The sequence below is a fragment of the Saccopteryx leptura genome, chromosome 8 (assembly GCF_036850995.1).
Source record: "Saccopteryx leptura isolate mSacLep1 chromosome 8, mSacLep1_pri_phased_curated, whole genome shotgun sequence".
Classification (NCBI taxonomy): Eukaryota; Metazoa; Chordata; class Mammalia; order Chiroptera; family Emballonuridae; genus Saccopteryx; species Saccopteryx leptura.
In genome coordinates this window covers 548,928-575,790 of record NC_089510.1, presented here as the reverse complement: position 1 = coordinate 575,790, position 26,863 = coordinate 548,928, and the positions used below count along the sequence as shown (strand labels likewise).

The 26,863-nt window shown below is 60.5% G+C and overlaps 1 protein-coding gene across 8 annotated transcripts in view; it reads left to right on the top strand.

Annotated features, from left to right (window-relative positions):
- Positions 1–26,863, top strand: part of IQSEC1 (IQ motif and Sec7 domain ArfGEF 1) — a 274,380-nt gene that overhangs the window by 147,739 nt on the left and 99,778 nt on the right. The window contains exon 1 of one of the 8 annotated variants that reach the window (XM_066347176.1): positions 10,889–11,527. The exons of 6 other annotated variants lie outside the window; for them this stretch is intronic. In XM_066347176.1, the coding sequence (XP_066203273.1) occupies positions 11,460–11,527 (68 nt within the window). In that variant the 5' untranslated portion in view covers positions 10,889–11,459. Of the gene's footprint in view, positions 1–10,888; positions 11,528–17,680; positions 17,797–26,863 lie in introns of those variants that run through there. One more of the 8 variants, XM_066347186.1, reaches the window with a different exon arrangement.

Genomic DNA, 26,863 nt, shown 5'->3' with positions numbered 1-26,863 from the left:
GAGGGAGGGTTGGCTTCTCCCCAACCCCCAGGCCTCCGCTTCCGCCCCAGCGGCGTGCGCTCTGCCGGAGAGAGGCTGTTCCCCGCGGCAGCCCCAGCGGGCTGCGAGGAAGGGGGCCGTGTGGTGGGCACACTGCGGAGTGCTTTGCCCCCTGCGAGCACGTCCTCCTTGTCTGGGCTTCTGCAGACCCGAGTGTGGCACAGGACAGAGGCACAGTTTGGCCAGATTGTTAGGGATCTTGAGAATTGTTTTCAGTCGAGTTATTAGTGAAAGTTTAAGAATCGAGCAGCCAGAGCGGAGCCCAGCCTAAGTAGAGAAAGGAGTAATGTCCTGGGGGGGGGGGGGGCTATGTCACTGTGTTCCACACCTAGAGAGTGTTGACAGGCATGGTGGGCACGGGCAGCCCAGGGCCTCCGCCTTCCACGTACAGCCTCCTCTCTGTGTGCGCCCCTGTCTCTTTGGAAGACCCCAGTGGTGGCCAGAGGCGGGGAGGGCATGGGTGTTAAGGTCGTGGGGGTTTTATTCAGGGGAATAGTCTTTCTGGGACCAGACCTTCCTGGGCTGTCCCCCGAGCACTTCTTACCTTCAGTGCTGGTCAGACTTTGCCTATCATTAATCCACACTGAGTGGCCGCCACGGAGCCACCTCTGGCAGAGGGTGGGTGAGTCAGCTGGCTGGGGAGGGACATGCCAGCCTGAGGAGCTCTGATGCCCCGGCAACTGGGCAGTGGGAAGAGCTTCCCCTTCTTGTGTAGCGGGTGAGTGTGTCCCCAGAACCCCAGAATGGGATTGTGGCTGGAGACACAGTTTAAAGAGGCAGTTAAGGTGGGGTGAGGTCACTAGGATGGCCCTGTTCTCCTGTCCCCGTGCCTGCACACAGTAGGTGTTCAGTAAACATCTGTGGACAAGACAAGGGGAAGCTGCTTTTTTTTTTTTTTAGGGGAAGTTTCAATGTTCAGAAAACCATGAGTCTGTCCTTCCAAGTTTCCCCTACAGACCTGCCATGTGACCTCGGCCAGTGCCTGCCCCACTCTGGGCCTCAGTTTTTTCCTCTGCACCCCAGCTCTACAGCTTCTGGGCTGTGTGTGATGTACACAGCCCCACCTTGGGGCACAGAGTCCCCACTGAGCCCCTGCTGATCTATCTGCCCCAGGCTTAGTCCCACCCCCCCGGCCCCCCAGCGGTGCTTCAGAACCTCACCTGCCCTGTTGCCACACAGGTGGGCCCCCCAGGACAGGAAGTCAACTTTTCTCCCAGACCTTCTTCGGAACAAAGATAAGGCAGGTTTGAAGCCCAGCACCTTTGGCAGGAAACAGTATCTGCCTGAAATTGAGTAACATTGTCTTGTTTTCATGGTAACCTTCTACTTACAGCAAGTGATAACTAGTTTTCCATTTGGGAGGGTGAGATAAAGTTTCCTTTTAAAACAAACTCATTCAGGGGTGAAAGCCAATTAATTTGGTATTCTGTGCATTGCTTTTCCATCTTTTCTTGTCGTAAGTTGGAAGCCTCGCTGGGAGCAGAGAGACTGGGTCCTCAGGGTGGCTCCGTGCGTCACCGCCTGCCTGCACCTCAGGGAGTTGCTTTGCCTGGCTTTTCCTCTTTCCTCCGGCCACGCCACAATGTTTCAAGTTCGGTTCACCCAGACGATCTCCAAGAGCGCTCTTTCCAGTCAGTTTGTTCAAACCAGGGCACTAATGGGACCCACTCACTGTGTGCGTCTCCAGTCTCCTTTTATCCAGAAGTGCCTCTTCCGTTCACATGCTGGAGAAACGGGGCCGTTACCCTTCAGCACCTCCCGCATCCGGTGTTGGGCTCCCCGTCGGTCCCAGTGGCATCATTTACCCCGTTCCTCTTCTCCTGTAGCTCCTGTGAACCGGGAGTCAGAACGGGAAGCTTGTTTGGAACCGGGTCCAATTTCTTTTTTTTTTTTTTTTTCTTCTACAGAGACAGAGAGTCAGACAGACAGGACAGGGACAGACAGACAGGAACGGAGAGAGATGAGAAGCATCAATCATTAGTTTTTCGTTGCAACACCTTAGTTGTTCATTGATTGCTTTCTCATATGTGTCTTGACCGCGGGCCTTCAGCAGACCAAGTGACCCCTTGCTCGAGCCAGCGACCTTGGGTCCAAGCTGGTGAACTTTTGCTCAAACCAGATGAGCCCGCGCTCAAGCCGGCGACCTCGGGGTCTCGAACTTGGGTCCTCCACATCCCAGTCTGATGCTCTATCCACTGCGCCACCGCCTGGTCAGGCTCGGGTCCAATTTCTGAAGTTGATTTTAATAGAAAATATTAAATAGGATTAAGTTAAATATTAGCATGACCACAGAGGAGAGTGTGCGCCATACAGGGGGGACGGTGGTGAGGATGAACTTGGGACCTGTATGTGCACAGAATGCACCGTGGAGAAGGTTCAGGCAGGGGGGCTGGCCCGGACGGGTCTGGGTGTTGGGAAACAGCCCTGAGACAGGAGTGGAAGGGAGAGGAAGCAGGGAGGCCGGTGAGGAGGTGACATCCTGGCCCACCGTGGTGTATCCTCACCAGCCCTCTTTGAAGGGGCGTGTGTGGGTGTGTGCATGCCCATGTCAAGGGGAAGTTACTGTTTGGGGTACCTTGACCTGCATTCCAGAACCCAGGTAGCTGGGAGCAAGGGTCCCAAGAATTTAGGCCTTTCAGCTAAGGAGGAGGGGTCCAAAACAGATTTTTTTTTCTTTGCCTGCGAAGGAGCTAGGCAATAGGCACAACCTGCAGCAAAAGGGATTTAGGTTAGACATTGAGAAGGACTTCCATGCCAGACGAGGAAAGTTGTGTGCCTAGTGGTTACAGTGTGTGTTGTGGAGCAGAATTGCTTGGGTTCAAACCCTTGCTCTAGCGTTTTCTGTCTGTATAGCTCCGGGCATGTCTATAAAACTCCCTATGCCTCAGCTCCTCACCTCCAGGTGAGACAACACCAGCACCTGCCTGGTGGGAGGGGCCCTAAGGATTTGACGGGTCAATCACAGGAGGGCTTTAGCTGCAGAAAACACTCAGGAACCATTAGATACTGTTATTATTGGATGGTAGTGAAACGTTGGTTCCTGGAAGTTATAAATTTTGCCAACCCCAGAAAAACTGAGAAACTAGAGACCAAGAAGAGTGGTGCTTTATGCCCATAACCCTGCAGGTGGCATCACGGGCACTGGCCCCTTCTCTGAGTTTGGGCTTCACCGAGCCCCTGGGGCGGGCTCTTTTTCTCTCCCCATTCTGTGGATGAGGGTTGGGGGTGTGACGAGTGGCTTGTAAAATTTCCAGGGCCCTTGACACTCAGCATCACAGAAGGGATACAGGTCTTAAAATCGGGACCCCACTCACAGTCCTAGATCTGCTGCTCCCTGCTGTGTGGCCTGAGGTCAGTCACACCACACCTCCGAGACTCCGTGTCTCCACCCCCAGCCTTGGGGCAGGGGGCTGGGTCTCCACAGCTTCTGTGGTCTGGTTTCCCTCTGTGGCAGACTGATTGACTGACTGCTGATGTCAAACCCTGCCCTCTGGGGCTCCCTCTGTCCCACAGGCGGGCCACCTGCCGCACTGTCCTCTCCTGGCTGCGGCTCTCCCTGGGCCCAGTGGACAGCCCCCATAGCAGGCTCGTGGAGCGACATCTGGGAAACAGGCTCCCTGGACACTCACTGTCCTCTCCCGGCTGTGGCTCTCCCTGGGTCCAGTGGACAGCCCCCATAGCAGGCTCGTGGAGCGACATCTGGGGAACAGGCTCCCTGGACACTCACTGTCCTCTCCCGGCTGCGGCTCTCCCTGGGCCGAGTGGACAGCCCCCATAGCAGGCTCGTGGAGAGACATCTGGGGAACAGGCTCCCTGGACACTCACTGTCCTCTCCTGGCTGCGGCTCTCCCTGGGCCGAGTGGACAGCCCCCATAGCAGGCTTGTGGAGCGACATCTGGGGAACAGGCTCCCTGGACACTCAGGAGCTTCCTGGACCCTATTTTTCGTCCAGTGCAAACTTGATACAACTGCTTCATTGTTTCCATGTTCTCCGCTGGGTGGTCTCAGGAGCAGGTGAGGGACAGGCTGAACAGGGAGCAGGCCCTGAGCTCAGACCCCACCCTGGGCAGGTCGCCTCTCTTCTCTGGGCCTCAGTTTCAGAGGGACCCATGGAGAGACAGGTTTATTTATGCAGTTTCATTTGTTACCTCCTCCTGGGGGCCAGGTTGTCCGCTTGCAGGAGAAACTGACGCGCAAACCCCATCTCCACTCTGAGGTCTGTGTTCTCCCCAGTCCTGCAGGGGCCAATGGAGCCACATGCATCTCTGCAGCTGGGCCAATCCTGGGCAGCTTCCTGGAGGAAGTGGCAATGCAGCGCATCTCGTAGGACGAGAAGAAACAGAGTGTGAGGAGTGGCTGGTGGCCTGACACCGACGGACATGCTTTTCAGGCCGCAGGGGATTAGCCTATGTGACATTTAAATTTGAATTTATTGCAGAATATCAAGGGCAAAACTCTGGCTCTCTGAGTTCCGAAAAAGCAGAGCTCTCATGGCTGTAGAGTGACAGCTGCCCTGTAGACCTCGCCTGGTCTCCACCGCCCTGTTCCACCTGCTCACCCCACACGCAGGCTTGCTCCCCATTAGCTGTCCCTGGGTCCCTATCACCGTTGACGGAACCTCCGTTCTCGTGGGGGCTCTGGCCACAGACCCAAGTGAGCATCTTCTGCCCCCTCTTCCTCTGGCCTGCTCACTCACCCACCAGCGAATCCCACTCGCTGTGCTTTGAGAATGTGTCTGTATTACCGTCTGAGGGGAGCGCGGTGGGTGGGGAGCTGCCTGGAAAAGGTGAAGGGATGAAACAAAATAAACAACCCCCCCAAACTCACAGACCACAGTGTGGTGATGACCAGAGGGTGGGGTGGGGAGGCAGCAGAGAGTAAGGGGGGTAAATGGTGAAGGAGACTTGATGTGGGCTGGTGAACACAGTGCAATGTACAGAAAATGTGTTATAGAATCGTGCCCCTGAAACCTAGATCCTTCTAATAACCAAGGTCACCCCCATAAATTCAATTAAAAAATAGAACGCAGGCCCTGGCCGGTTGGCTCAGCGGTAGAGCGTCGGCCTGGCGTGCAGGAGTCCCGGGTTCGATTCCCAGCCAGGGCACATAGGAGAAGCGCCCTTCTGCTTCTCCTCCCCTCCCCCTCTCCTTCCTCTCTGTCTCTCTCTTCCCCTCCTGCAGCCAAGGCTCCACTGGAGCAAATTGGCCCGGGTGCTGAGGATGGCTCCGTGGCCTCCGCCTCAGGCTCTAGAATGGCTCTGAATGCAACAGAGCGACGCCCCTGGTGGGCAGAGCATCGCCCCCTGGTGGGCGTGCTGGGTGGATCCCGGTCGGGCGCATGTGGGAGTCTGTCTGACTGCCTCCCCGTTTCCAGCTTCGGAAAAATGCAAAAAAAAAAAATAGAACGCAGTAGCATGTCCCCCCCTCCAGGGCTGCGACCCGACAGGCGAGTGTCCACTGCCCGCATCGCTGCTTCCGCCCTCCGCTCACACGCTGCGGCTCTCTGCGGGCAGCGGGGTGGAACGCTGGCCCCGGTGCGCCCTGAGCCTCCTCCTCGTGGCCTGAGACAAGGGTTAGTGGCCTCCTCGGCCTGGGACAAGATGGCTCGGCTCAGCTTGGGGCCCGGGGAGCGTGGGGGGGGGACAGGGTGGGGCGGGGAGCACGTCCCTGCAAGCCGTTCCCTGCTGTGTCTTCTTCGTGGGGCCGATTTCCACCCACAGTTCTCTTGACTTGTTCGCTCGCTGGCTGCTGGTTTTTCCGCCACTGAATTTCAGCTCTCCTAGCGTCCACTGTGGTCATCGGCGAGTCGTCCTGCCACATGTGGCTCCGCGGGAGGCCCTCGGTATGTGGTGAACGGACGAGCAAGAATAATTGCTTTTTATCCGTGATGGTATCTGTGTGGCACGCAGAGAGGAGTGGGAGGGGCCGGCCCAGGACGTGGCAGCTCCCGGGAGGGTCCGCGTGCAGCGCTGGCCCCCGGGGCGGCACCGTGCGGACGTGGGTGGCTGGGTGTGGGTTAAGGAGCAGCTCCCGGGAGGGTCTGTGTGCAGCGCTGGCCCCCGGGGCGGCACCGTGCGGACGTGGGTGGCTGGGTGTGGGTTAAGGAGCAGCTCCCGGGAGGGTCTGTGTGCAGCGCTGGCCCCCGGGGCGGCACCGTGCGGACGTGGGTGGCTGGGTGTGGGTTAAGGAGCAGCTCCCGGGAGGGTCTGTGTGCAGCGCTGGCCCCCGGGGCGGCACCGTGCGGACGTGGGTGGCTGGGTGTGGGTTAAGGAGCAGCTCCCGGGAGGGTCTGCGTGCAGCGCTGGCCCCCGGGGCAGCACCGTGCAGACGTGGGTGGCTGGGTGTAGGTTAAGGAGCAGCTCCCGGGAGGGTCCATGTGCAGCGCTGGCCCCCGGGGCAGCACCGTGCAGACGTGGGTGGCTGGGTGTAGGTTAAGGAGCAGCTCCCGGGAGGGTCCGTGTGCAGCGCTGGCCCCCGGGGCAGCACCGTGCAGACGTGGGTGGCTGGGTGTAGGTTAAGGAGCAGCTCCCGGGAGGGTCTGTGTGCAGCGCCGGCCACCAGGGCGGCACCGTACGGAGTGGGTGGCTGGGTGTAGGTTAAGGAGCAGCTCCCGGGCTGGCCTCAGTGAGGCAGCCCTGCCAGCCCAGCCCTGGGGGTGGCAGAGGGGACAGCTACGTAAACCCAGGAGAGAGAGCCAGTGTGCAAAGGGCTGCCCACCAGGCACTGTGGCCGAAGGGGACACAAGACCAGGAAGACTGCGGTGTGAGTGCCTGGCGGGCCACCCTCTCCTCAGCCACCTGCTCTCCTGCCTGACTTCCTGCGAGCAAGCTGCCCCCAACAGGAGCCAGAGGGCACAGGGTCCTCGCTGTGCTGCCCACGGGCCCGAGCGGAGTGGAGACTCACTCTGCTGAGCACGCAGGGAGACTGACCCAGGTGGGCAGGCCTCGGGGCCCAGGGGACCTAGGGGCGTGGCCCCCCAGGGCGGCTTGCCGGCCTCCAGAGCTCAGTGCAGAGGGCGTGGGCAGAGCGCCTCCCACGCCCGGCCAGGGCTGGTCTTTCTTTTTTGTAGGTGCAGGTCTGCCGTGGGGAGGGAGGGTGGTGGGTGTTGGGATGACCCTGCAGTGGACAGTGGGCGGTGTGTCCTCCTCCTGAAGAGGACACACAGAGGCCCAGTGAGCGGGTCGGGGCTGAGGCGAGCCCCCAAACCCCCTCCCCCCCGCACCTCACAGCGTGGGAATGGGGTGCAGTGCGCCGTGGGGTGGAGGCAGGCAGGCAGGCACACGGCAGGCTGGGGAGGTGTCAGACCCTAGGACACAGGGCTCTTCACAGGCAGGCGGAGAGGACAGACCCGGCTGTGCCTGGAGGCTCACAGACCAGCACTGGGCCCCCAGGGGAGGGCCGCACCCCCAGGCCGTGTCCTCCTGATGGAGCCTCGCCCAGGACCGCCCATCCTGGAGCCGCTGTCTCCCTCAGGTGACCACAAGCCTGAGCTGGCCGCGCTCCCCGCAGTGCCGGCGTCTCCCAGGGAACAAATGTGTTCTTTTCTCCGCCCGAGCCGCGGTGACTTCATCCCCAGCGGGCCGTGTGAGTCACGGGCTGAGGGCGGAGGGCTGGCCAGCTCTCTGTGGAGCTTGGCCCTGGCTGTGGCCAGGGAGAGGGAACAGCTGAGGGTGTGAATGTTTCCGTGCAGACTCACCACCTCCCGAGGACCCTCCTGCCGTTGAGCCCCCGAGAGCAGGGGGTCAGCCCGTCACGGGCACCTAACTGACATGTGCCCGCAGTGCCGGGCGCTTCTGAAATGACAGCACATGTCAGGGGCTGATGTCCCACAGGAGAGGACCCTGAGAGGTCAAGGCTTGCGTCCAGGGTCCTGCCATTGTGCAGGCCTGATATCACCCCTCGCCACACCAGGAAGGTAGGGGTCCACTAAAGGTGACTTGTATAGGGACCAGGGACTCAGAAATGCGTCAGGACTGCCCGTTGTCAGGGTAAGCCACTGTCGGTGCTGAAGAGAGATAGATGGATGTGACAGGGACATTCAGGCGTCCTCAGAGTACTGAGAGCCTCAGTCTGCCCGCCCATAAATAGGGATGACAAGCCCTCAGCACTAGTAAGAGGCTGAGAGAGCAGTTGTGAAAACGGTGGGGTGCCCCAGACAGCCCCCTGCGGGGTGACACCTTTGCTGCCTCCCTGGGGCCGAGCGGGTTGAGCTCTCAGGTTTGCGGCTGAACCAGAGTGATGGCTGGGGGGGGGGGGGGGGACGGGGGACGGTTGCCAAGACCTTCAGAGCCTCCTGTGCTAAGCACGAGAGATGGCCCAGGGGGTGGGTCCTGCTGGGTGGGCTCGCTGGCTCTCAGACAGCCCCCCACCCATCCGATGCAAGACAGCAGCCTTCTGAGAAGTATGCGACACCCTGTGGCAGCTGGGGCCAACCTCGCCCGGTCCTGTGCCTCAGTTTCCCCATCTGTAGAGTGGGAAGAGGAAAGCCCTGATGCAGGATGTCTAGCAAGGAGACGGACGCAGTTGGGCGCAGCCAAGAGGGCAGGCAACGTGGGACCTGAGCCCTAGAGAGGTTCTGGTGACGGGCATCTTCCAGGAGAGGAACTTGGAAGGGACCCCCGTGAGCATCTTGGGCCTCAGGACCTAAAAATGACGCCTGTCCCTGAGATCACCTCCAGGGCCCGAAGTGCCCCTCTCCTCACTCCCCCAGGTCCCAGCCGTGACTGGGGTTTGGCACAGAGCAGGTGTGGTGGAGAGAAGCCTCACATTTGCCGGGGAATTGACAGGCTCTGGACAGAAACCAGGGTTCCGGTGAGCAGCAAAGGGCTGACAGGGTTGCTGGGAGAAGGGTTCAGGAAGAGGCCTCAGGTCGACCCCGTGTGGACAACGGGCCGGCTCAGGCCAGCGCGGGTGAGGGGATGGGTGACGGACGGACGGACGGATGGATGGATGATGGATGGATAGATGATGGATGGGTGATGGATGGGTGATGGATGGGTAGATGATGAATGGATAGATGGATAGGTGGATGGATGATGGATGGATGGATGGATGAATGATGGACGGACGGATGGATGGATGGATGGATGATGGATGGATGGGTGGATGGATGGATGGATGGGTGGGTGGATAGGTGGATGGGTGGATGATGGATGGGTGGATGGATGATGGATGAATGATGGATGGATGGATGGATGGATGGATGGATGAATGATGGATGGATGGATGAATAGATGGATGATGGAAGGGAGAGAGGGAGGAGAAGGAAGAGGAGGAAAGAGGGAATCGTGTGTCTATGTGAATGAATGAACTAGTCCATGGATGGCTGGTTGGAGAGGCAGGCAGGTGGGTGGATCCATGAACACTGGAGTGAACAAGTAGTGTGTAAGCAGAGACTGCCTCTACCCACAAAAGATGTGGCGGAAACTTCTACTAGTCGGTGGACAGTAGATCAACCTGGATGCAGATCTCATTCTGTGTGGCACAAGGAAGTGAGGCCAGTAAGAAAGTGCCAGGGAGGCCCTGCCCAAGGGACAGTCTCCTTAGGTCAATACAGACCCGCGATGGAACGGGCCCCTGGACAGGTCGTAAGGCTCCTGTCACGGGGGGCATTCAAGCCGAGGCTGAGCGGCCACGTGCCCGGGGGTTGTGGAGGAGAGCCTGTGCCCGGTGCAGACCCCCTGGGGCGGCCTTGGATGAGGAAGAGAGAGAGTGGGATTCTGGGGTCCCCGCGGCCTTTGTAGAACCCCATCTTGCTTTCTTGTAACGTGACAGAACTTGTAACATGTGACGGAGAGGCCTTTCTGGGCTTGGGGGACAGAGGGGCAGGCAGCTGCAGCTCCTGCCGTGGGAATTCCCGCCCAGCACTGACTGTGGCGGGACCTGGGGACCCTTCGCGGGCAGGTGACGCCCCTGAGCCCGGTTTCCTCATGAGTGAGCCGGGGACACAGTGTCACAGGCGGCTGTATGTGCTGCCTCCAGGGCCTGCGGGGCACGGTGCTGGGCCCACCTGCCTCGGGGGGGGACTTCCTGGGGGCTGGGGGAGGGGGAGCCCCGGTCATGAGCCGTGAGTCACTGTCCCTGGGGGCTCGGCTGGGAAGCCCCAGCTGCCTGCCCTGGGCTGAGCCTGGGAACAGCTGGTGGGAGGGTGAGGCTGGGGACTCCATCTGGGTCCCCATCTGGAAACGCCCAAACCCAGCTCAGACCCAGGCCGCCGGGCTGCACGGAGGGGCCCCAGCCCTGCGCCCACCTCTGCCCCGTCCTGCGCACAGTGGCATGCAGCCCGGCTGCCCAGGGGTCCCTGTGCGTCCCCAGGCTGGTTACCCCCCCCCCCCAGTCTGTGCCTCTGTTTGCGCACGAGTAAAATGGGCTGATAATGAAATCCGTCAGGAGGCTGTTGGAGAATTCGATAAGTTGGTCTTGACCCCAGTGGGGGGGGGGGGACGTTGGGGGCTCTGGGAGCCTGAGGTGGTGAGTCCTCAGAGGTCAGCCTCCCCCGGGCCTCCCCTGCAGGGGGTGGCTGGACCAGGATGAGAGGGAGACCCTGGGGCTGCCACTCTCCCAGGAAGCAGCCCTGATTTCGTCTTTACTTTTCTGTCTACACCCAAAGCTTCCGCCAGGAGCCAAGCAGGAGGACCGCCCCTTTCTGTCCTGGCTAGGGCTTCTGGTGGGCCGGGCTGTGGCAGGCAGGCGGGTGTTGGGTTTAGGCCTCTGGGGACATGGGGGAGGATGTGGACCCGCCCTCGGCTCCCCCCCCTTCCTCCCTCTCGGCTCAGCCTCCCCCTCCCTCCCAGGCCACACTCTGGACACAGGACAGGCCCCTGGGCTCCTCAGCCGAGCGGTGTGCCTTTCCCACTGTGGACGCCCCTCGCCCGTCCCGCCCCTGGTGACTCACGGTGGCCCTGGACCCCGTCCCTGGCGTCTCCTGGCAGGAGGGGCACAAGGTTGTGCAGAAGCCACGGAGTCTGGAGTGGAAGGGCCGCCCGGCCAGGAGGGTCTGGAGCAGCGCACGGGGCTGGCACACAGAGGCCGCTGGGCCGGTGTCTGGGACCCTCAGGACCTGTGGGAACCAGCGCACAGGGCTGGCACACAGAGGCCGGCTGGGCCGGTGTCTGGGACCCCCAGGACCTGTGGGAACCAGCGCACAGGGCTGGCACACAGAGGCCGGCTGGGCTGGTGTCTGGGACCCTCAGGACCTGTGGGAACCAGCGCACAGGGCTGGCACACAGAGGCCGGCTGGGCCGGTGTCTGGGACCCCCAGGACCTGTGGGAACCAGAGCCTCACCCTCTCCGCCGCCTTGGGGGCCTTTTCTTTCTTCCCCCACCATGAAGACGTGAGGGACCCGACAGCCAGCAGAGAGAGCCAGCCCCCGGCAGGGGGAGGACAGCGCGGAGGGCACACGCTTCCCACCTCGCCAGGCATGAAGGGTGGTGGCGGTGCCGTGTGGAGCCTCATGTGGAAATACTGCATCTCCGTGAGGACCCTCAGGTACTGGGGCGCGGGGGACACAGCTCTGCCCAGCCACCGCCTCTCAGGTGGAGACGGGCAGGCACCAGGCTGGCCAGTCTGCCTGAGCTCTGGGAGGTCCAGGGCAGCCCCAGCCGGCCGGCGGGGAGCAGGGCCGGAGGGCAGGGAAGGCCACGCCAGGCACTCTGGAGAAGCTCAGAGTCTCTAGTGGGGACAGAGGAGGGAGGATGGAAGGGCAGTCGGGCATGTGCGGGCACTCGGTTGGGACCCCAGGTGCCCACCGGAGGACTCCAGTGACAAGTCCAGGGTGGTTGGCAAACTCCACAGTCTGCCTGGGAACTGGCGTGTGATCTGTAACAGGGACCCTGGGCACAGCTGTGTGACTTCAGTCCTCTTTGTTACCCTCTCTGAGCCTGACCCCGCAGTGCAATGGGCTCCCACTCCTCCCCTCCGAGCACAGAGCAGACTGGTTTACGTGACGGGCAGCGGCAGACCCGGGTGCCTGGCTGCCTGTCACCAGCATGAGGGACTCGCCGGAGTTCCGCACCTGCAGGTCCTCATGGGATCAGTGAGGTGGGCAGAGAGCGGGCACGCCTCCAGCCGGGCGAGCTGGGGGGTATTCGCTGTGGTCCTGCGGCAGTTGTACGCCTCCCCCTATGTTGACAGGTGGGGAGGGTGACTGGATGAGGCCCCCACGCAGCTGGAGTGGAGAGGAGGGTGGAGCAGAGCCCTGGCCAAGAGGCCCAGGCCCAGGAGTGGAAGCCAGGCCCGGGGTGACCTCGGCAGGGCGGATCTGGGCCTCAGCTGTAAGGCAGCTCTGGGTGGGCCGGGTGATATCAGGGGAGGGGCAGCTGCCTGTTTGGAAGGCATCTATTTTGGTGCCACCTAAGAGCATATGGTTTACTTAAAGGGGAGGCTAGGAAAGGTAAGGGATTAGAAAATTCTCTGTCTTCTCACCTTCATTACATAGTCTGTGTTAAGCCATATAAGCTAGCATTCTTTCCTCCCTCCCTCCCTCCCTCCCTCCCTCCCTCCCCCCCTTCCCAGAATATTCGTGAGAGGGTATAGGAAATACCTGTAATAAATTAAATAATAGAACGTCAAGGCCGTGAAAAGTTACAGTTTAGAATAGACTGTCCTGACCTAAGGGGGAAAAATAAAACAAAACAGACACATGTGGCCTCCTGAGGTCGTTCTGTGGAAACTGGGGAGCTTCCCGGCAGCCGAAGGGGAGAAACCAGCCATGCGTCCTATTGTCACTGTGATAAGAAGTCATTGTCACAGCGGCCACCATTGTCTCTGTTTCTGGGGGCGAGTGTCGGGGACCCTGGGTGGGGGGTGGGTGGAAGTGGGAGACACTGTGCAAGGTCAGGCTTCAGGGGAGCCGGGCAGACAGCGAGGACGGAGGGGTTCCCATGGGTGGTCCAGCTGGCTGTGGGGAGGGGGGGGCTGTGACAGGCAGAGGATGGGGGGGCTGTGACAGGCAGAGGACGGGGGCTGTGACAGGCAGAGGACGGGGGGCTGTGACAGGCAGAGGAGGGGGGACTGACAGGCAGAGGAGGGGGGACTGTGACAGGCAGAGGAGGGGGGACTGTGACAGGCAGAGGAGGGGGGACTGTGACAGGCAGAGGACGGGGGGGCTGTGACAGGCAGAGGACGGGGGGCTGTGACAGGCAGAGGAGGGGGGACTGACAGGCAGAGGAGGGGGGACTGTGACAGGCAGAGGAGGGGGGACTGTGACAGGCAGAGGAGGGGGGGCTGTGACAGGCAGAGGAGGGGGGACTGACAGGCAGAGGATGGGGGGACTGACAGGCAGAGGAGGGGGGACTGTGACAGGCAGAGGAGGGGGGGCTGACAGGCAGAGGAGGGGGGGCTGTGACAGGCAGAGGAGGGGGGACTGTGACAGGCAGAGGAGGGGGGGCTGTGACAGGCAGAGGAGGGGGGACTGACAGGCAGAGGAGGGGGGGGCTGTGACAGGCAGAGGAGGGGGGGGCTGACAGGCAGAGGAGGGGGGGCTGTGACAGGCAGAGGAGGGGGGACTGTGACAGGCAGAGGAGGGGGGGCTGTGACAGGCAGAGGAGGGGGGGCTGTGACAGGCAGAGGAGGGGGGACTGACAGGCAGAGGGGGGGGACTGTGACAGGCAGAGGAGGGGGGGCTGTGACAGGCAGAGGAGGGGGGGCTGTGACAGGCAGAGGAGGGGGGGCTGTGACAGGCAGAGGAGGGGGGGACTGACAGGCAGAGGAGGGGGAACTGACAGGCAGAGGACAGGTCCCGGCGAGGGCGCGTGCCCCAGGTGTCTGCCTCTGACCACACTGGACTTTCCCGTTACCTCCTTCCTTCTCATGGTTCTGGGGGCTGGCACTCTGGAAACCTCGGGGGTTGTTTACAAGACACAGCGGGCCCTGAGTCAGGGGCTCACCCCCCGGGACGGGAGTGGCACAGCCTCACGGAGCCCGCAGACCCCCCGCTCCTGCCTCAGCTCGCTCATCGCCGGAGCGGGGGTCACTGCAGAGCGACTCCCCAGGACTGTGGGGTAGAGCCTTGCGCGGCTCCTGCAGACGCTGGCAGTGCCGTGGGCACGGGCAGCCAGACGGCAGTGACGGGCCGGCCGGTATCGAAGGGACCGCTGCCTGTCAGCCAGGCGGGTGGGGGACTGTAATTGGCGCTGGGCTTGCCCCAAACCCCCACTTAGCGCCTGTAAGTGCAGGGGCACCTCCCAGGTTAGCTGGGGAGGAAGGGCCTGGTGGTGGGGGGGCTCTCCAGACCTCTTCCTCACTTTGTTAGGGGCCCCGGGGCCGAGACCGCTCCCCGAGTCAGACGAGCAGGGCTGGCCCGCGCCCCTCCGGCTGCCAGGGGAGACCTGAGTCAGCAGGTCTGGGGCCCCAGGGCTGGCTGGCGGCAGCCGCAGGGACAAATTGGAGGGTGCGATCAGACAGCATAGTTTTCCACTTGCGTCTCCAGATTCCCCTGCACATGAGCCTGTCGCCCCTGGCTGGTCCCGCTCACATCTGGAAAAGCGTGAGGTGAGAGTGGGGAGGGCTGCTCCGGCCAGCCCTGACCCTCTGCCCGGGGCTTGGGCGACTGCAGCCAAGAAGCCAGGGGCAGGCGCGCTGGGCTGCTGCTGAACAGAGCGGCTCCGGGCCGGTCACCCCAGGCCAGAGGCAGCAGGGAGGGGCAGGGCGTAAACTGTGCCGTGCGGATGGTCCCTGGGCTTCTCCGGGCTCATCTCGCTGTGGACTGGGCAGATCGGTGCTGGCTGGTGGGCTTGGGGGAGATTCTGGACGGGTCTTTCAGCTCTGCACCCAGCGGGGGGCCTCCCCTGGGGCTCCTTGTCCCCTTCTTCCCTTGAGTCTCAGCACAGCGGGAGGCAGAGTGCCAAAGTGGGAATTTGAAACTCGTGTCGTCCGCTTTCTGCCTTATAGACGTCTCCCAGGGTTGTTCGGAGGTTAAGCGGATGGACGATGTGGGCCTGCCTGGGACGGTGCCGCCCGGTGGCCCTGTCTCTGAGCACCCCTCCAGACCCCTGTCTGTCACAGCCTGACTCTGTGGCTCTAGTCACCCTCAGCCTCTGGGGTCAGATAGGAAAGTAACTTTTGCATCTGGCTTTACTTGGGGAACCAAAGGTCAGTGTTTGTGCCTGGAGGACCCACAGGGCATTCGAGCTGCCCGGGGTGGGGCCCCCACCTGGGATGCTGGGTAGGGGTGGGGCGGGGCCTCGGCCGAGCAGACCCTGCCCCCCCACCCCATTCCTCCCGCTCTGTGGTGCCTCTGAGGGGGAGAAGTGGGGAGCAGCTGACAGCCTGGGTCTGGGAGCCTCCATGGAGCTTCCCAGACGATTAGCCATCTGATGGCCCTCGGCGTGCACCTCCTGGGACCGGGTCTTCCCCGCCCCCCAGCCTGGGCCGTGCCGGGCAGCTCCGGTGCAGGGACATACTCTCCTATGTGGGGGTGGCACCCGTCTCCCTGAGATGTGTGATGCGCTCCAGGCCCCCGCCTGTCTGCCCCTGTCCTGTGTGACACCCTGCCAGGTGCTCAGCACACACTCTGACATCCACCTGGGAGGCACCCCCACAGACAAGGCTCCCCGTGGTTGCCGGTGGGCCCTGCGTGGGGGGCAAGGCGCTTGTTCTCAGAGAGCTCAGAGCCAGCAGGGAGGTGTCATGGACACAGGCGTCTGCACTGGGTGGTGGAGAGGGCTTCGTGCCCCGTGTGCCCAGCCTGTGCCAGGTCCTGGGGGAGAGCCCAAGGGAGGGAGCGGCCTAGGCCTCGTGGGGGAGACATTCAGGCCAGAGAGAAACAGTAGACCTGGATGTCCAGACAGGGGTGGAGGCGAGAGTATAAAACTGGGGGTGGGCGGCCCTGGCCAGTTGGCTCAGTGGTAGAGCGTCAGCCTGGCGTGCAGGAGTCCCAGGTTCGATTCCCGACCAGGGCACACAGGAGAAGCGCCCATCTGCTTCTCCGCCCCTCCCTCTCTCCTTCCTCTCTGTCTCTCTCTTCCCCTCCCACAGCCAAGGCTCCATTGGAGCAAAGATGGCCCTAGCGCTGATGGCTCCATGGCCTCTGCCCCAGGCACTAGAATGGCTCTGGTCACAACAGAGCGACGCCCCAGATGCGCAGAGCATCACCCCCTGGTGGGCGTGCCGGGTGGATCCCAGTCAGGCGCATGCAGGAGTCTGTCTGACTGCCTCCCCATTTCCAACTTCAGAAAAATACAAAAAAAAAAAAAATAAGGAAATAAAACTGGGGTGGGGGTGGGGGGTGAACTAGCGGCAGGAGGGGCTGTCCTCCCACCCTCACAGCTGACAGAGCGGGCAGACTGAGTGTGGCCCCCGTGTGCTGGGAATGGCATGCAGTTATGAAGAGGCACGAAGTGCTGATGTGTGCTGTGACACGGATAGACCGTGAAAGCATTGTGCTGAGTGGAACAAGCCGGCCACAAAAGACCTGGGGGTGCGCACAGGGAGTGGGCCGCAGAGACAGCGGCTGGCGGTTGCCCAGGGCCAGGCATGGGGGACGACAGGGACCCCTTGATTGGCACAACGTTCCTGTTGGGGATGACCAAAGTGTTCTAAATGGTGGTGGTGTTTACACAACTCCGAATTCACTGAAATCCTGGAATCGTACATGTTAAATGGGGTGAATTTTATGGAATGTGAGTTATATCTCAATAAAACAGCCTTTTAATAAATAATAATAATAATAAAAAGCAAAAACAGGCCTGTCAGAGAAGGTGGCGTTGAGTTGAGAGTCACAGGAAGGTGTGATCCCAGCCACCCTGGGGAGGACGCGCCAGGCCAGGCGACCTGCAGGTGCAAAGGCCCTGGGGCAGGAGGTGCCCGGAGAACGTGGGAAGGCTTGGCAGGGCTGGAAAGGAATGTGCAGTTGGCACAGTGTCCTGGAGGCGGGGGAGACAGGGAGGGATCGTGCAGGATGATGACATGATGTGCATTCTCTTTTAAAACAATTGCTCAGGGAGCTGTGAGGAAATCAGACTGTGGAGAGGGAGGGGCAGAGACTGGGGGATGGAGAGACAGTCAGGAGGCATGGCCACTGTGAGAGAGGTGGTGATTGATACCCAAAGGAGACGGGCTGGCAGTCAGGCAGACTGGAGGGGAACTCAGAGCGGAGGCTTCCTGGAGGAGGGGCCCGCCCTGTCCTCCGTGGTGGGACTGAACCTGGCAGGGGCAGTGAGGAGAGGGCTCCGGGGAGGCCGGGGGTGGGGAGCTGAATGCACGAGGCCCCTGAGCCCAGGCTGCCGGCCCCGCCCTGTCTCCCCGAACCCCGTTTGGGCCAGAGCTGCTTTCAGAGTAAGTAGGGCAGCCTTTCTGCTGCTTTTGTCCCGAGGGCTCAGTCAGGCTGGCCCTCAGTGAGAGTGTCGGCACCGCTCGGCCAGAGACCCCGTGTGGCCTGGGGCCCTGAACAAAGAGGCCTCGGGAAACCGGAGTGGCCCGAAACACGATCGGCCGCGAGGGACAGCCAGGGACGGAGCTGTATTATTTATTGACCAGAGCCCTGGGGCCTGCCTGCTGAGGCCATTTGGACTGGCCCGACCTTGGAGGAGGCCCTGGGCAGTGTCCGGGACCCAGAGGGAGGGCGGGCAGGGGCCCCAGGGTGCCCGGCACCCTCTCCCCGGGGTGTGGTTTCCTGGATGCTGGCCTGGCTGAGCCGAGAGGAAGTCAGACGTCAGGCCCGGCAGTGGGGAGGGCCCACAGCTCGTCCCCAGGGGCCGCGGAGGGGAGGCAGGGTGCTGGGGCTCCAGGAAGACCTCCACCCCGTCCCCTGTGACACTGTGAGTACCTGCCACCTGGTCTCGGGCAGGGAGGGGGTCTCGGCCGCCTGAGGGACCTGCGAGGGGCTGCTGGTTGTCAGGGCAGCTTCCTGCAGTCAGGGTGTCCGGGTGTCCGGGCTCTTGTCTGGGTTTCGCGATTTCTCGGAACTGTCGTTTTCTGTGACCTTTTCTAACTACCGGATGGCACACAGGCCCAGGAACCTCTGGTCTTTCCCCGCGGCTGCCGAGAAGGGCAGCTGCAGTGGCCTGAGGGACGCTCCTTCACGCCCCTGGGTGTCAGACCAGCCCCTGGCCCTGGTTGGTTCTTTGCCTAGGACCTCACAACCACCCTAAGAAAGATGGACTCTTGACAACCCCATCTCACAGCTGAGTGAACTGAGGCCCACAGAGGTCCTGCCATAGCCAGGGCCCTGGGGCTGTGGTTGGCAGTTTGACCCTGGACTGCGACCCCTACTGGCCGGAGCACCGGCTTTGAGCACACAGGGTTCGGGCAGAGGGAGCAGAAGGCTTCCCCGGGCTCCAGGGCCGGCCGGCCAGCCTCTGTCAGTCCACCAGGATGGACTGGGTGCAGAGAGGACGCCGGCTCGGACAGGTCTCTGCCTGGGAGTTCCCAGGGCCACTTCCCCACGTGTGCGGTGTACCCCGGAGCCCCCGTGACCCCCGACAACCTCAGCTTCTCTCTGACATGACCCAGAGTAGCGCCTTGAAGACGTGCAGACCCCGAGGCCGGGAGGGACTTGGGGGAGGGTCCCCCAGTGGCTGGGCAGCTTTGGACACAGAGTGAGAGATTGGGTGAGGCTCTTGGGTGCACTCCGTTGGGAAGTCCCCTTTGACGGGATGGGAGACCTGGGGCCACCTGTCTTCAGGGAGATTCCCACTGAGTCCTGCTTCTCCATCGAACCCTCACAACAACCCGAGAAGAAGCGTGGCTACCATGGTAGCTTGTGGGGAGGTGTTTTAGGGTGTCCGTGCGATGTCCCACAGCGGGTGTGGGTTGGGGGTCTGGGGTTTGAATCTGGAGGGACTCCAAGCCCCTCTGTGCATCTTGTGGCCTCTGTCTTGGGGGCAGGGGCGGGAGTGAGAGGTCTCCCGGCTTCCCTGTCACGTGGCCTCTGTTTTTCCATCAGTAGCGGGTTGGACTCCAGTAGTAAGGAAGGGGCCCCCAGGAACTGGGGTGGGAGGAGGGGGTACTCGGCTTCATGTGTGACAGCTCCCAGGACCCCTGTCTGAGCTCAGGCAGCACAGGCTCCTCTGGTCCGTCCGGAGAGCCCCTGGTGACTCCAGTTAGCCAGGGGCCGCGTGGGCATGAGAGATGGCCCAGCCGCAGGGCAGGGAGGGCGAGAAGGGAGCGAGTCGTGAGCACCTACTGTGTGCACGGAACTTTGCTTATGACGCCGCAGTCCATCCACACAGAGGCCCCTGGAGGTCTGCTCTGCAGAGAGTGAACTGCTGGAACAGGCCTTTTCTGAAGGAGTCTCTCAGGGGTATTTATTTCCTCATAAACTTAGGATCGGGGACTCACCACTGGCCAGATCCAGCGGCTAGGATCAGGGACTCACCACTGGCCAGGTTCAGCGGCTTCCGATCTGCCCTCCAGAGGCTGCTGTGAGGCCAGCCATGGGTGGGGTGCATGCGGAAGTCACCGTATTCGCAACAGCGATGTGTTGAAACACCTTCCCAGCAGACTGACCACCAGGCTCTGGTCACAGTGGCAGCCAGGAACACACGCAGCAAATCTGAAAGCCAGTGGCTGCAAAGCAGGCTTGTCATCGCCCGAGGCTGAGCCTGAGCTTGAGCCCGGAAGCCGGAGACCCCCGTACAGAAGTGGGGTGCACACCACCTGCTCCTGAGCAGCCGGACACACCCAGCTGGGCTCTGAGCTTTAAGTGGTATTTTTTTTTTTATTAAGTGAGAGGCGGGAAGGCAGACAGACAGACTCTCACATGCTCCCTGACCAGGATCCACCTGGAAAGCCCCTTACAGGGCAATGCTCTGCCCATCTGAGGCCAATACTCTGTTGCTTGGCAATTGAACTATTTTTAGCACCTGAGGTGAGGCTATGGAGCCATCCTCAGCTCCCAGGGCAAACTTGCTCGAACCATTCGAGCCATGGCTATGGGAGCAGAGGAGAGAGAAAGAGAAGGGGAAGGGGAAAGGTGGAGAAGCAGATGGTTGCTTCTCTTGTGTGCCCTGACTGGGAATTGAACCCGGGACTTCCACTCGCTGGGTTGACACTTTACCGCTAAGCTAACCGGCCAGGGCCTTAAGTGCTGTTAAACCATTTCCAGGCTGCCCCGAGCAGTGTGTCTATTCACTGCTGGGATCTGCCATTAGAAGGACAGCAGGGGGTGGAGCAGGGAGGTGGAGGTCAGACCACAGCACCCCCTTGGGGGTGCCTCCCCTCAGTTTCCTCGTCTGTAAAGTGGGGATAGTATTTCACAGGGCAAGGATTAAATAACATGCATGCACATCCTGTATTCAAGTGATAAAAGTCAGTGATTATTATCCCCGAGTAAAATTAATGTTCTTGGTTTGATTATAACATTTTAACACCTGTCATCTTTGCAATCCTGGACATGAGCCAAATGGGAAATAGTTTTGGTTCAGATTGTAAGCCCCCGAGGGCAAGTACCAGCCCGTTGAGCCCTGTGTGCCCCACGAGCCTGGGGTCCAGGAAATGCCCTTGGGGAGTTAAAACCACATTGTAATTGGTCAAATCCCAAATCCAATCCAAGATGTTCGGTGCTCAGCTGATACAGTGAGACAATGATTTTTGAAGAGGAAAAAGAAGAAACTAGAGATTTCCCCCAGGGATGCAATTAGAGTGTGGTGGCACTCTAATTAGAGGGGCGGCCACCCTCGGCCCTCAGGGTGGTGGAGTGACGTTTAAGGAGAGGTCTCGGGGTAGGCAGCATCTGAGCTGGGTCCGGGCTGTGAGTAGGAACCAGCCCCGTGGAGAGAGTGGGGGGACTTTGCCGGAGCCTGGGGTTACGTCCCCGGCTGTGTTCGGGGGACACTGTAGACTAGGGTGGCGTGGGGCCAGCCAGGCTTGAAGCCCCAAATGAAGGCAGGTAGAGGGGCCCAGAGCCGCGTGCTGGACGCTGTGGACACAGAGGCGCCATCCGGGGGGTGAGCAGGGAGGCTGTATTAACTAGTACTTTTCTAGTTGCAAGTGATAATGAGAGAGAGAGAGAGAGAGAGAAAGGGAGGGAGGAGGGGGAGGCAGGACACCCAGCCTGGGTTCAGCTGAGGCTGAAGGTAACTGCGCCTTCTGTCTCTGAGGTGGACGGGACAGTCTGTCTGGTTCAGGGGCTGAGCTGTCCCTCCAGACACCCGCGTCCTGTCTCGACCTTCGTGCTCGTGACATCAGTCCCCGGAGCAGCGCCAGGTGCCTTACGCTCACCAGACTTCCAGCTAATAATCCCGGAGAAACGGTCTCAGCAGAACTTTCGGGACCGGCGCCCAGCGGTCTGTTTCGGCTTTGGTCACGTGCCCGTCCCCCGGATTAATAACTTGGATGAGGGGGCAGTTAGGGACGGACTGGGAGTGGAGGAGGGGTTCCCCAGAGGGACGTGGGCGTGGCAGGCGCGCCCAGCCCTGTGAGTGGACGAGACACGCGGGCCCCAGAGGGAAGTGGGCGTGGCAGGTGCGCCCAGCCCTGTGAGTGGACGAGACACGCGGACCCCAGAGGGAAGTGGGCGTGGCAGGCGCGTCCAGCCCTGTGAGTGGACGAGACACGCGGACCCCAGAGGGAAGTGGGCGTGGCAGGCGCGCCCAGCCCTGTGAGTGGACGAGACACGCGGACCCCAGAGGGAAGTGGGCGTGGCAGGCGCGCCCAGCCCTGTGAGTGGACGAGACACACGGGCCCCAGAGGGAAGTGGGCGTGGCAGGCGCGCCCAGCCCTGTGAGTGGACGAGACACACCCGGCCGGCGCTGGGTGACTCGACCTGCGTCGCCCCGTGTCAGTCCCACCAGGTGGCGTTCTGATGATTTCATTCCTGCAGGGAGGAAACGGAGGCTCAAGGTCACACACACCATTAGCAGATGGCCTCAGACTCCAAATCTGCTTGACCCCAAAGCCCAGGCCCTTAGCCACCTGCCCTCGTGCCCTTTGTCCATCAGATCTGGGTCTGAAGAGGGTGCCTCCGGAGACTGAGGCAGAGGGCGGAGCGGGCGGCTGGGGCCACCCCTGTGGAGAGGAAGGGCCCGGGAGGCGGCAGGGGGGAGACTGAGGCAGAGGACGGGCGGGCGGCTGGGGCCACCCCTGTGGAGAGGAAGGGCCCCGGGAGGCAGGGCAGGGACACCCTGCAGCCCCTTCCGCAACACACGGTCAGCCGGGCTTCCGTTGTTTTCTGATGGAGATAAAGGTATTTGTGAGCAGATTAGTAATGTATACACATGTGCACACACGCAGCAGTGTGGACATATACACGGACACTGTGCACACACAAACATATACACATCACAGTTATTGCACCTGCTGGTTTCTGACGGGTGCTCTCAGGAAGAGGGTGTGAAACGTGAGGCTCCTGGGCCTGCAGCTGGACTGATGCTCAGGCCACAGGCACGGGCGTTTCTGAGGGGATTTCTAGAGGAAGTGCTCGCAGGGAAGTACCACCCACCTGGCCCAGGGCCTGGTGGGGGTGGGCTGGATGGGGAAGCAGCCACTTCTAACTTCCTCTTCCACCCCAGGACTTCCCAGGCGAGAGTCCCACCTCCCTGATGACATTACATCACGTCAGAGGGGGGAAACTGAGGCAGTGAGAGCGTAGCCTGTCACCACATGAGGGGGGGACCTGGGGGCCTGAGCACCAGTCCTGGACAGGCTGGTGCCTTGTCGTACGACTGGGGCAAGTCACAGGGATGAGCTGGGCCTCAGTTTTACTTCTGCAAAATGGACCCCTAATTCCCTCACCGAGGGGACAAATGAACTAACTTGGAAAGTGTCCAGCCCCGTGCCTGGACCCTCTTACGATTCCTGCCTGTGTGTGGTGAACTCTTAGAAGGCGTGAATGGCTGTAGGTGGCCAGAGAGCTGTGTGGCCTTGGGCAGTTCACTTCCCTTCTCTGGGCCTCTGTTACTTTACCTGGGTGATGGCTTACGGGTCATCACCTCGGGGGTCACTGAGAGGATTGCCCGAACACCCAGCCCATGGGAGGGGATTCTCTGGCTGTATGACATTCCCACTACAGAGGTGGACAGCCCCTCTCATCCATGGCCCCCCTTCCTGCCCGGGGAGTGTGTCAGGGTTATCCATTAAACCGAGCTGATACCTAGTGTGCGCCTGCGGTGTGCCCAGCACTGTGCAGGGCAGTGAGGATGTCAGACCAAGGTCCTCCCTTATCGGCGCGGACATTGGTGCCAGGGGAGACAGACGTCCACAGGGTGAGGAAGACGTCCACAGGGTGAGGAAGAGGTCCACGGGGTGAGGAAGACGTCCACGGGGTGAGGAAGACGTCCACAGGGGAGACAGACGTCCACAGGGCGAGGAAGACGTCCACGGGGTGGGGAAGACGTCCACGGGGTGAGGAAGACGTCCACGGGGTGAGGAAGACGTCCACAGGGGAGACAGACGTCCACAGGGTGAGGAAGAGGTCCACGGGGTGAGGAAGACGTCCACGGGGTGAGGAAGACGTCCACGGGGTGAGGAAGACGTCCACGGGGTGAGGAAGAGGTCCACAGGGTGAGGAAGACGTCCACAGGGGAGACAGACGTCCACAGGGTGAGGAAGAGGTCCACAGGGTGAAGAAGACGTCCACGGGGTGAGGAAGACATCCACGGGGTGAGGAAGACGTCCACGGGGTGAGGAAGACGTCCACAGGGGAGACAGACGTCCACAGGGTGAGGAAGAGGTCCACAGGGTGAAGAAGAGGTCCACGGGGTGAGGAAGACGTCCACGGGGTGAGGAAGACGTCCACGGGGTGAGGAAGACGTCCACGGGGTGAGGAAGACGTCCACAGGGGAGACAGACATCCACAGGGCGAGGAAGACGTCCACAGGGCGAGGAAGACGTCCACAGGGTGAGGAAGACATCCACAGGGTGAGGAAGAGGTCCACGGTGGGAGTGACTTGGTGGAGGCCGTGTCAGCAGGAGGCCAGCAGAATGGGGGGCGTGCAGCAGAGGTAGGGGACCCCGAGCCTCAGCTGAGAGTGAGTGGGGGTCTAAACCAGCAGCCCCCCTCCACTGCTGCTCCCTCCTGTGTCCCACCAGGCCAAACAGTAGCACTGCCCAGATGAAGCCACTGCAAGTAGGGGTATTTAAATTTTAGCTAGTTAAAATTAAATAACAATATCTCATTTAAAAATTCAGTTCTCCATTTGCATTGACCGTGTTCTGAGTGCTCAGTGGCCTCCCAGCTAAGCTGTGAGGAGCCAAGGGTCAGCTGGCCCGAGCCCCCCTCCCATGCAGCCACCCACCTTCACGGTCACCCAGGCCTGCGCAGGCTGCTGGGACCGAGAGACTGCACCCCGTCTCAGACAGTGCCCGCGCTGGGGGCAAGCCGGCTGCTACGTGGTGCCAGGGTGTGAACGGGGCCAGGGGACCCACCCTGCCCTCACGCAGACAGGTCCAGGAGTGCCTGCTGCACCTGTTCCAGCTCCCCAGAAAGGTGCCTCATCATCACCAACATCCCCGAGAAGTTTCCCCAGCGACACCCGCCACACACTCGAGGGTTAATACCCGTGGACAGAAAACTGTGAAAAGCCACCAGGAACCCATTTCAGATGAGCTTGAAATCTGTGAATTCTATTCATGGCAGCAGCATCTGTTTTGGTTGGAAAGAGGTTCATGTGTGAAACGTGGTCATTGTTTGGTCTGTCTGTCATGTCGGGTGCGCATATGGGACGCGGTTCCCTAAGATGGTTCAGGGCTCCGGCTGGGGGTCTCTGCAGCCTCCAGGAGCAGGAAGCTCTGAACCCAAGGGGCTGGGGTGGGGTGGGGGGAGCTGTGGGGGCCCGGAGGCCGCCTCACGGGGTCTCCTGGGGCCAGCCCTCTGGTAGCGTCCACTGGTCTCTGGGTGAGAGGGAGCCCTCCGCATGCACAGCCCACTCTGCTGCTTGAGCTCTGAGCTCCGCGGATCCCAGGGGCCCAGCGGCTCTGCCTGTCCCCTCCAGGCTGTGGGCCCAGAGACGGACGCTGGGACCCCCTTTGCTGTGTGAGGACAGAGCTTGACTTCTCTGTGACCCGAGGGGACGGAGATGGTTCCAACAGGACAACGTGTCCGGTGGGAGGTGGACCCAGGCTCCGTCCTGTCGTATTTCTGGCTCAGCTGAGCCCTTGCACATGTGAGCCCCCGGTCAGTGTTTGCTGGCTGAATAAATGAACGCTGTGGGCACAAAGCCCTGTGTCCCAGCCCTGCCCTCTGGCACCTGGCTCTCTTCTCTCTGGGGGTCCCACGCACACGAGATGAGGGGGAGCTGTGTTCACAACTAAATTGTGCTTTTTCTCCTTGTGGGGTCCATGGCTTTTTTTTTTAATGTATGGATTCTTGAAGAGTTGAAAGAGGCTCTGGCCGGTTGGTTCAGTGGTAGAGCGTCGGCCTGGTGTGCAGGAGTCCTGGGTTCGATTCCCGGCCAGGGCACACAGGAGAAGCGCCCATCTGCTTCTCCACCCCTCCCCCTCTCCTTCCTCTCTGTCTCTCTCTTCCCCTCCCGCAGCCAAGGCTCCATTGGAGCAAAGATGGCCCAGGCGCTGAGGATGGCTCCTTGGCCTCTGCCCCAGGCGCTAGAGTGGCTCTGGTCTCAACAGAGCGACGCCCGGGAGGGGCAGAGCATCGCCCCCTGGTGGGCATGCCGGGTGGATCCCAGTCAGGCGCATGTGGGAGTCTGTCTGACTGCCTCCCCGTTTCCAGCTTCAGAAAAATACAAAAAAAAAAAAAAAAAGAGTTGAAAGAGTTATTTTATTTTAAAGATTTTATTTATTGATTTGAGAGAGAGAGAGAAGGGAGGGGAGGAGTGGGAAGCATTCACTCATGGTTGCTTCCTGTATGTGCCTTGAGCGGTCAAGCCCGAGATTTCAAACCCGGTGACTTCACCATTCCAGGTCCACCCTTTATCTACTGTGCCACCCCAGGTCAGGCTGTAAGTTACTTCATAGTAATTTCAGTCTTCAGTAAGACTCGCAAGACTAATACAAAACAAACCTCCCATGGGACCTTCACCCAGATTCGCCACCAATGACGTTTCACCCGACTCTGCTGTCTCCTTTCTTCTCTGAGAGGTGGGTGCCCCCTGCAGCAGTACTTCAGCCCCTGTTTCTCGAGAGGACGAACATTCTGTTATATAGCCGTGTCCAACAGCCAAACTCAGGAAGTTCAACATCGCCACGATACTAGAATTGATACACAATTTCTGGTCAGATTTTACCAGTTGTCCCAATAAAGTCCTTTATGTCAGGTATTTACCCCAGGCTAGGATCTTGCATTATGTCTAGTCATCATGTGTTTTCTTAAAGCTTTATTAAGGCACAATTTATCTGCCATAAAATTCACTCATTCTAAGTATATAGTTTCACGATGACTAGTATGTCACTACCAGAAACGTTGACTTTTCTTGCTTTTCTTATTCATTCCGTCACTGGTTGTTTCTTGTATGTGCCCTGACTGGGGATCGAACCCACAAACTCTCATGTGGAGACAGCACCTGCCGGAGCCAAATGCTTCCATTTCTTGTCTATTGTAAATGATGTTGCGTTGACCGTGGGGTGAATGTATCCTTTTGAATTAGTGCTTTGGGTTTTTTCTGATAAACACTCAAAGTAGAATTGCTGGGTCATACGTCAGTTCCATTTTCTGTTTTTTGAGGAACCCCCACCCTGTTGTTCGTAGTGATTGCACCAGCCTGCTTTCTCACCACCAGTGCCCAAGGGTTCCCTTTTCTCCGCACCCTCGAGAGCCCTTGTTTGTTGGTTTGTTGATGGCAGTCATTCTGAGGGGTGTGAGGTGACATCTCACTGTGGTTTTAATTTGCATTTCTGTGATTGTTAGGACGTTGAGCATTGTTTCATAGGTCTCCTGGCCGTCGGGAAGACCTTTTTGGAGAAGTGTCTATTCTGGTCCTCTGCACACTT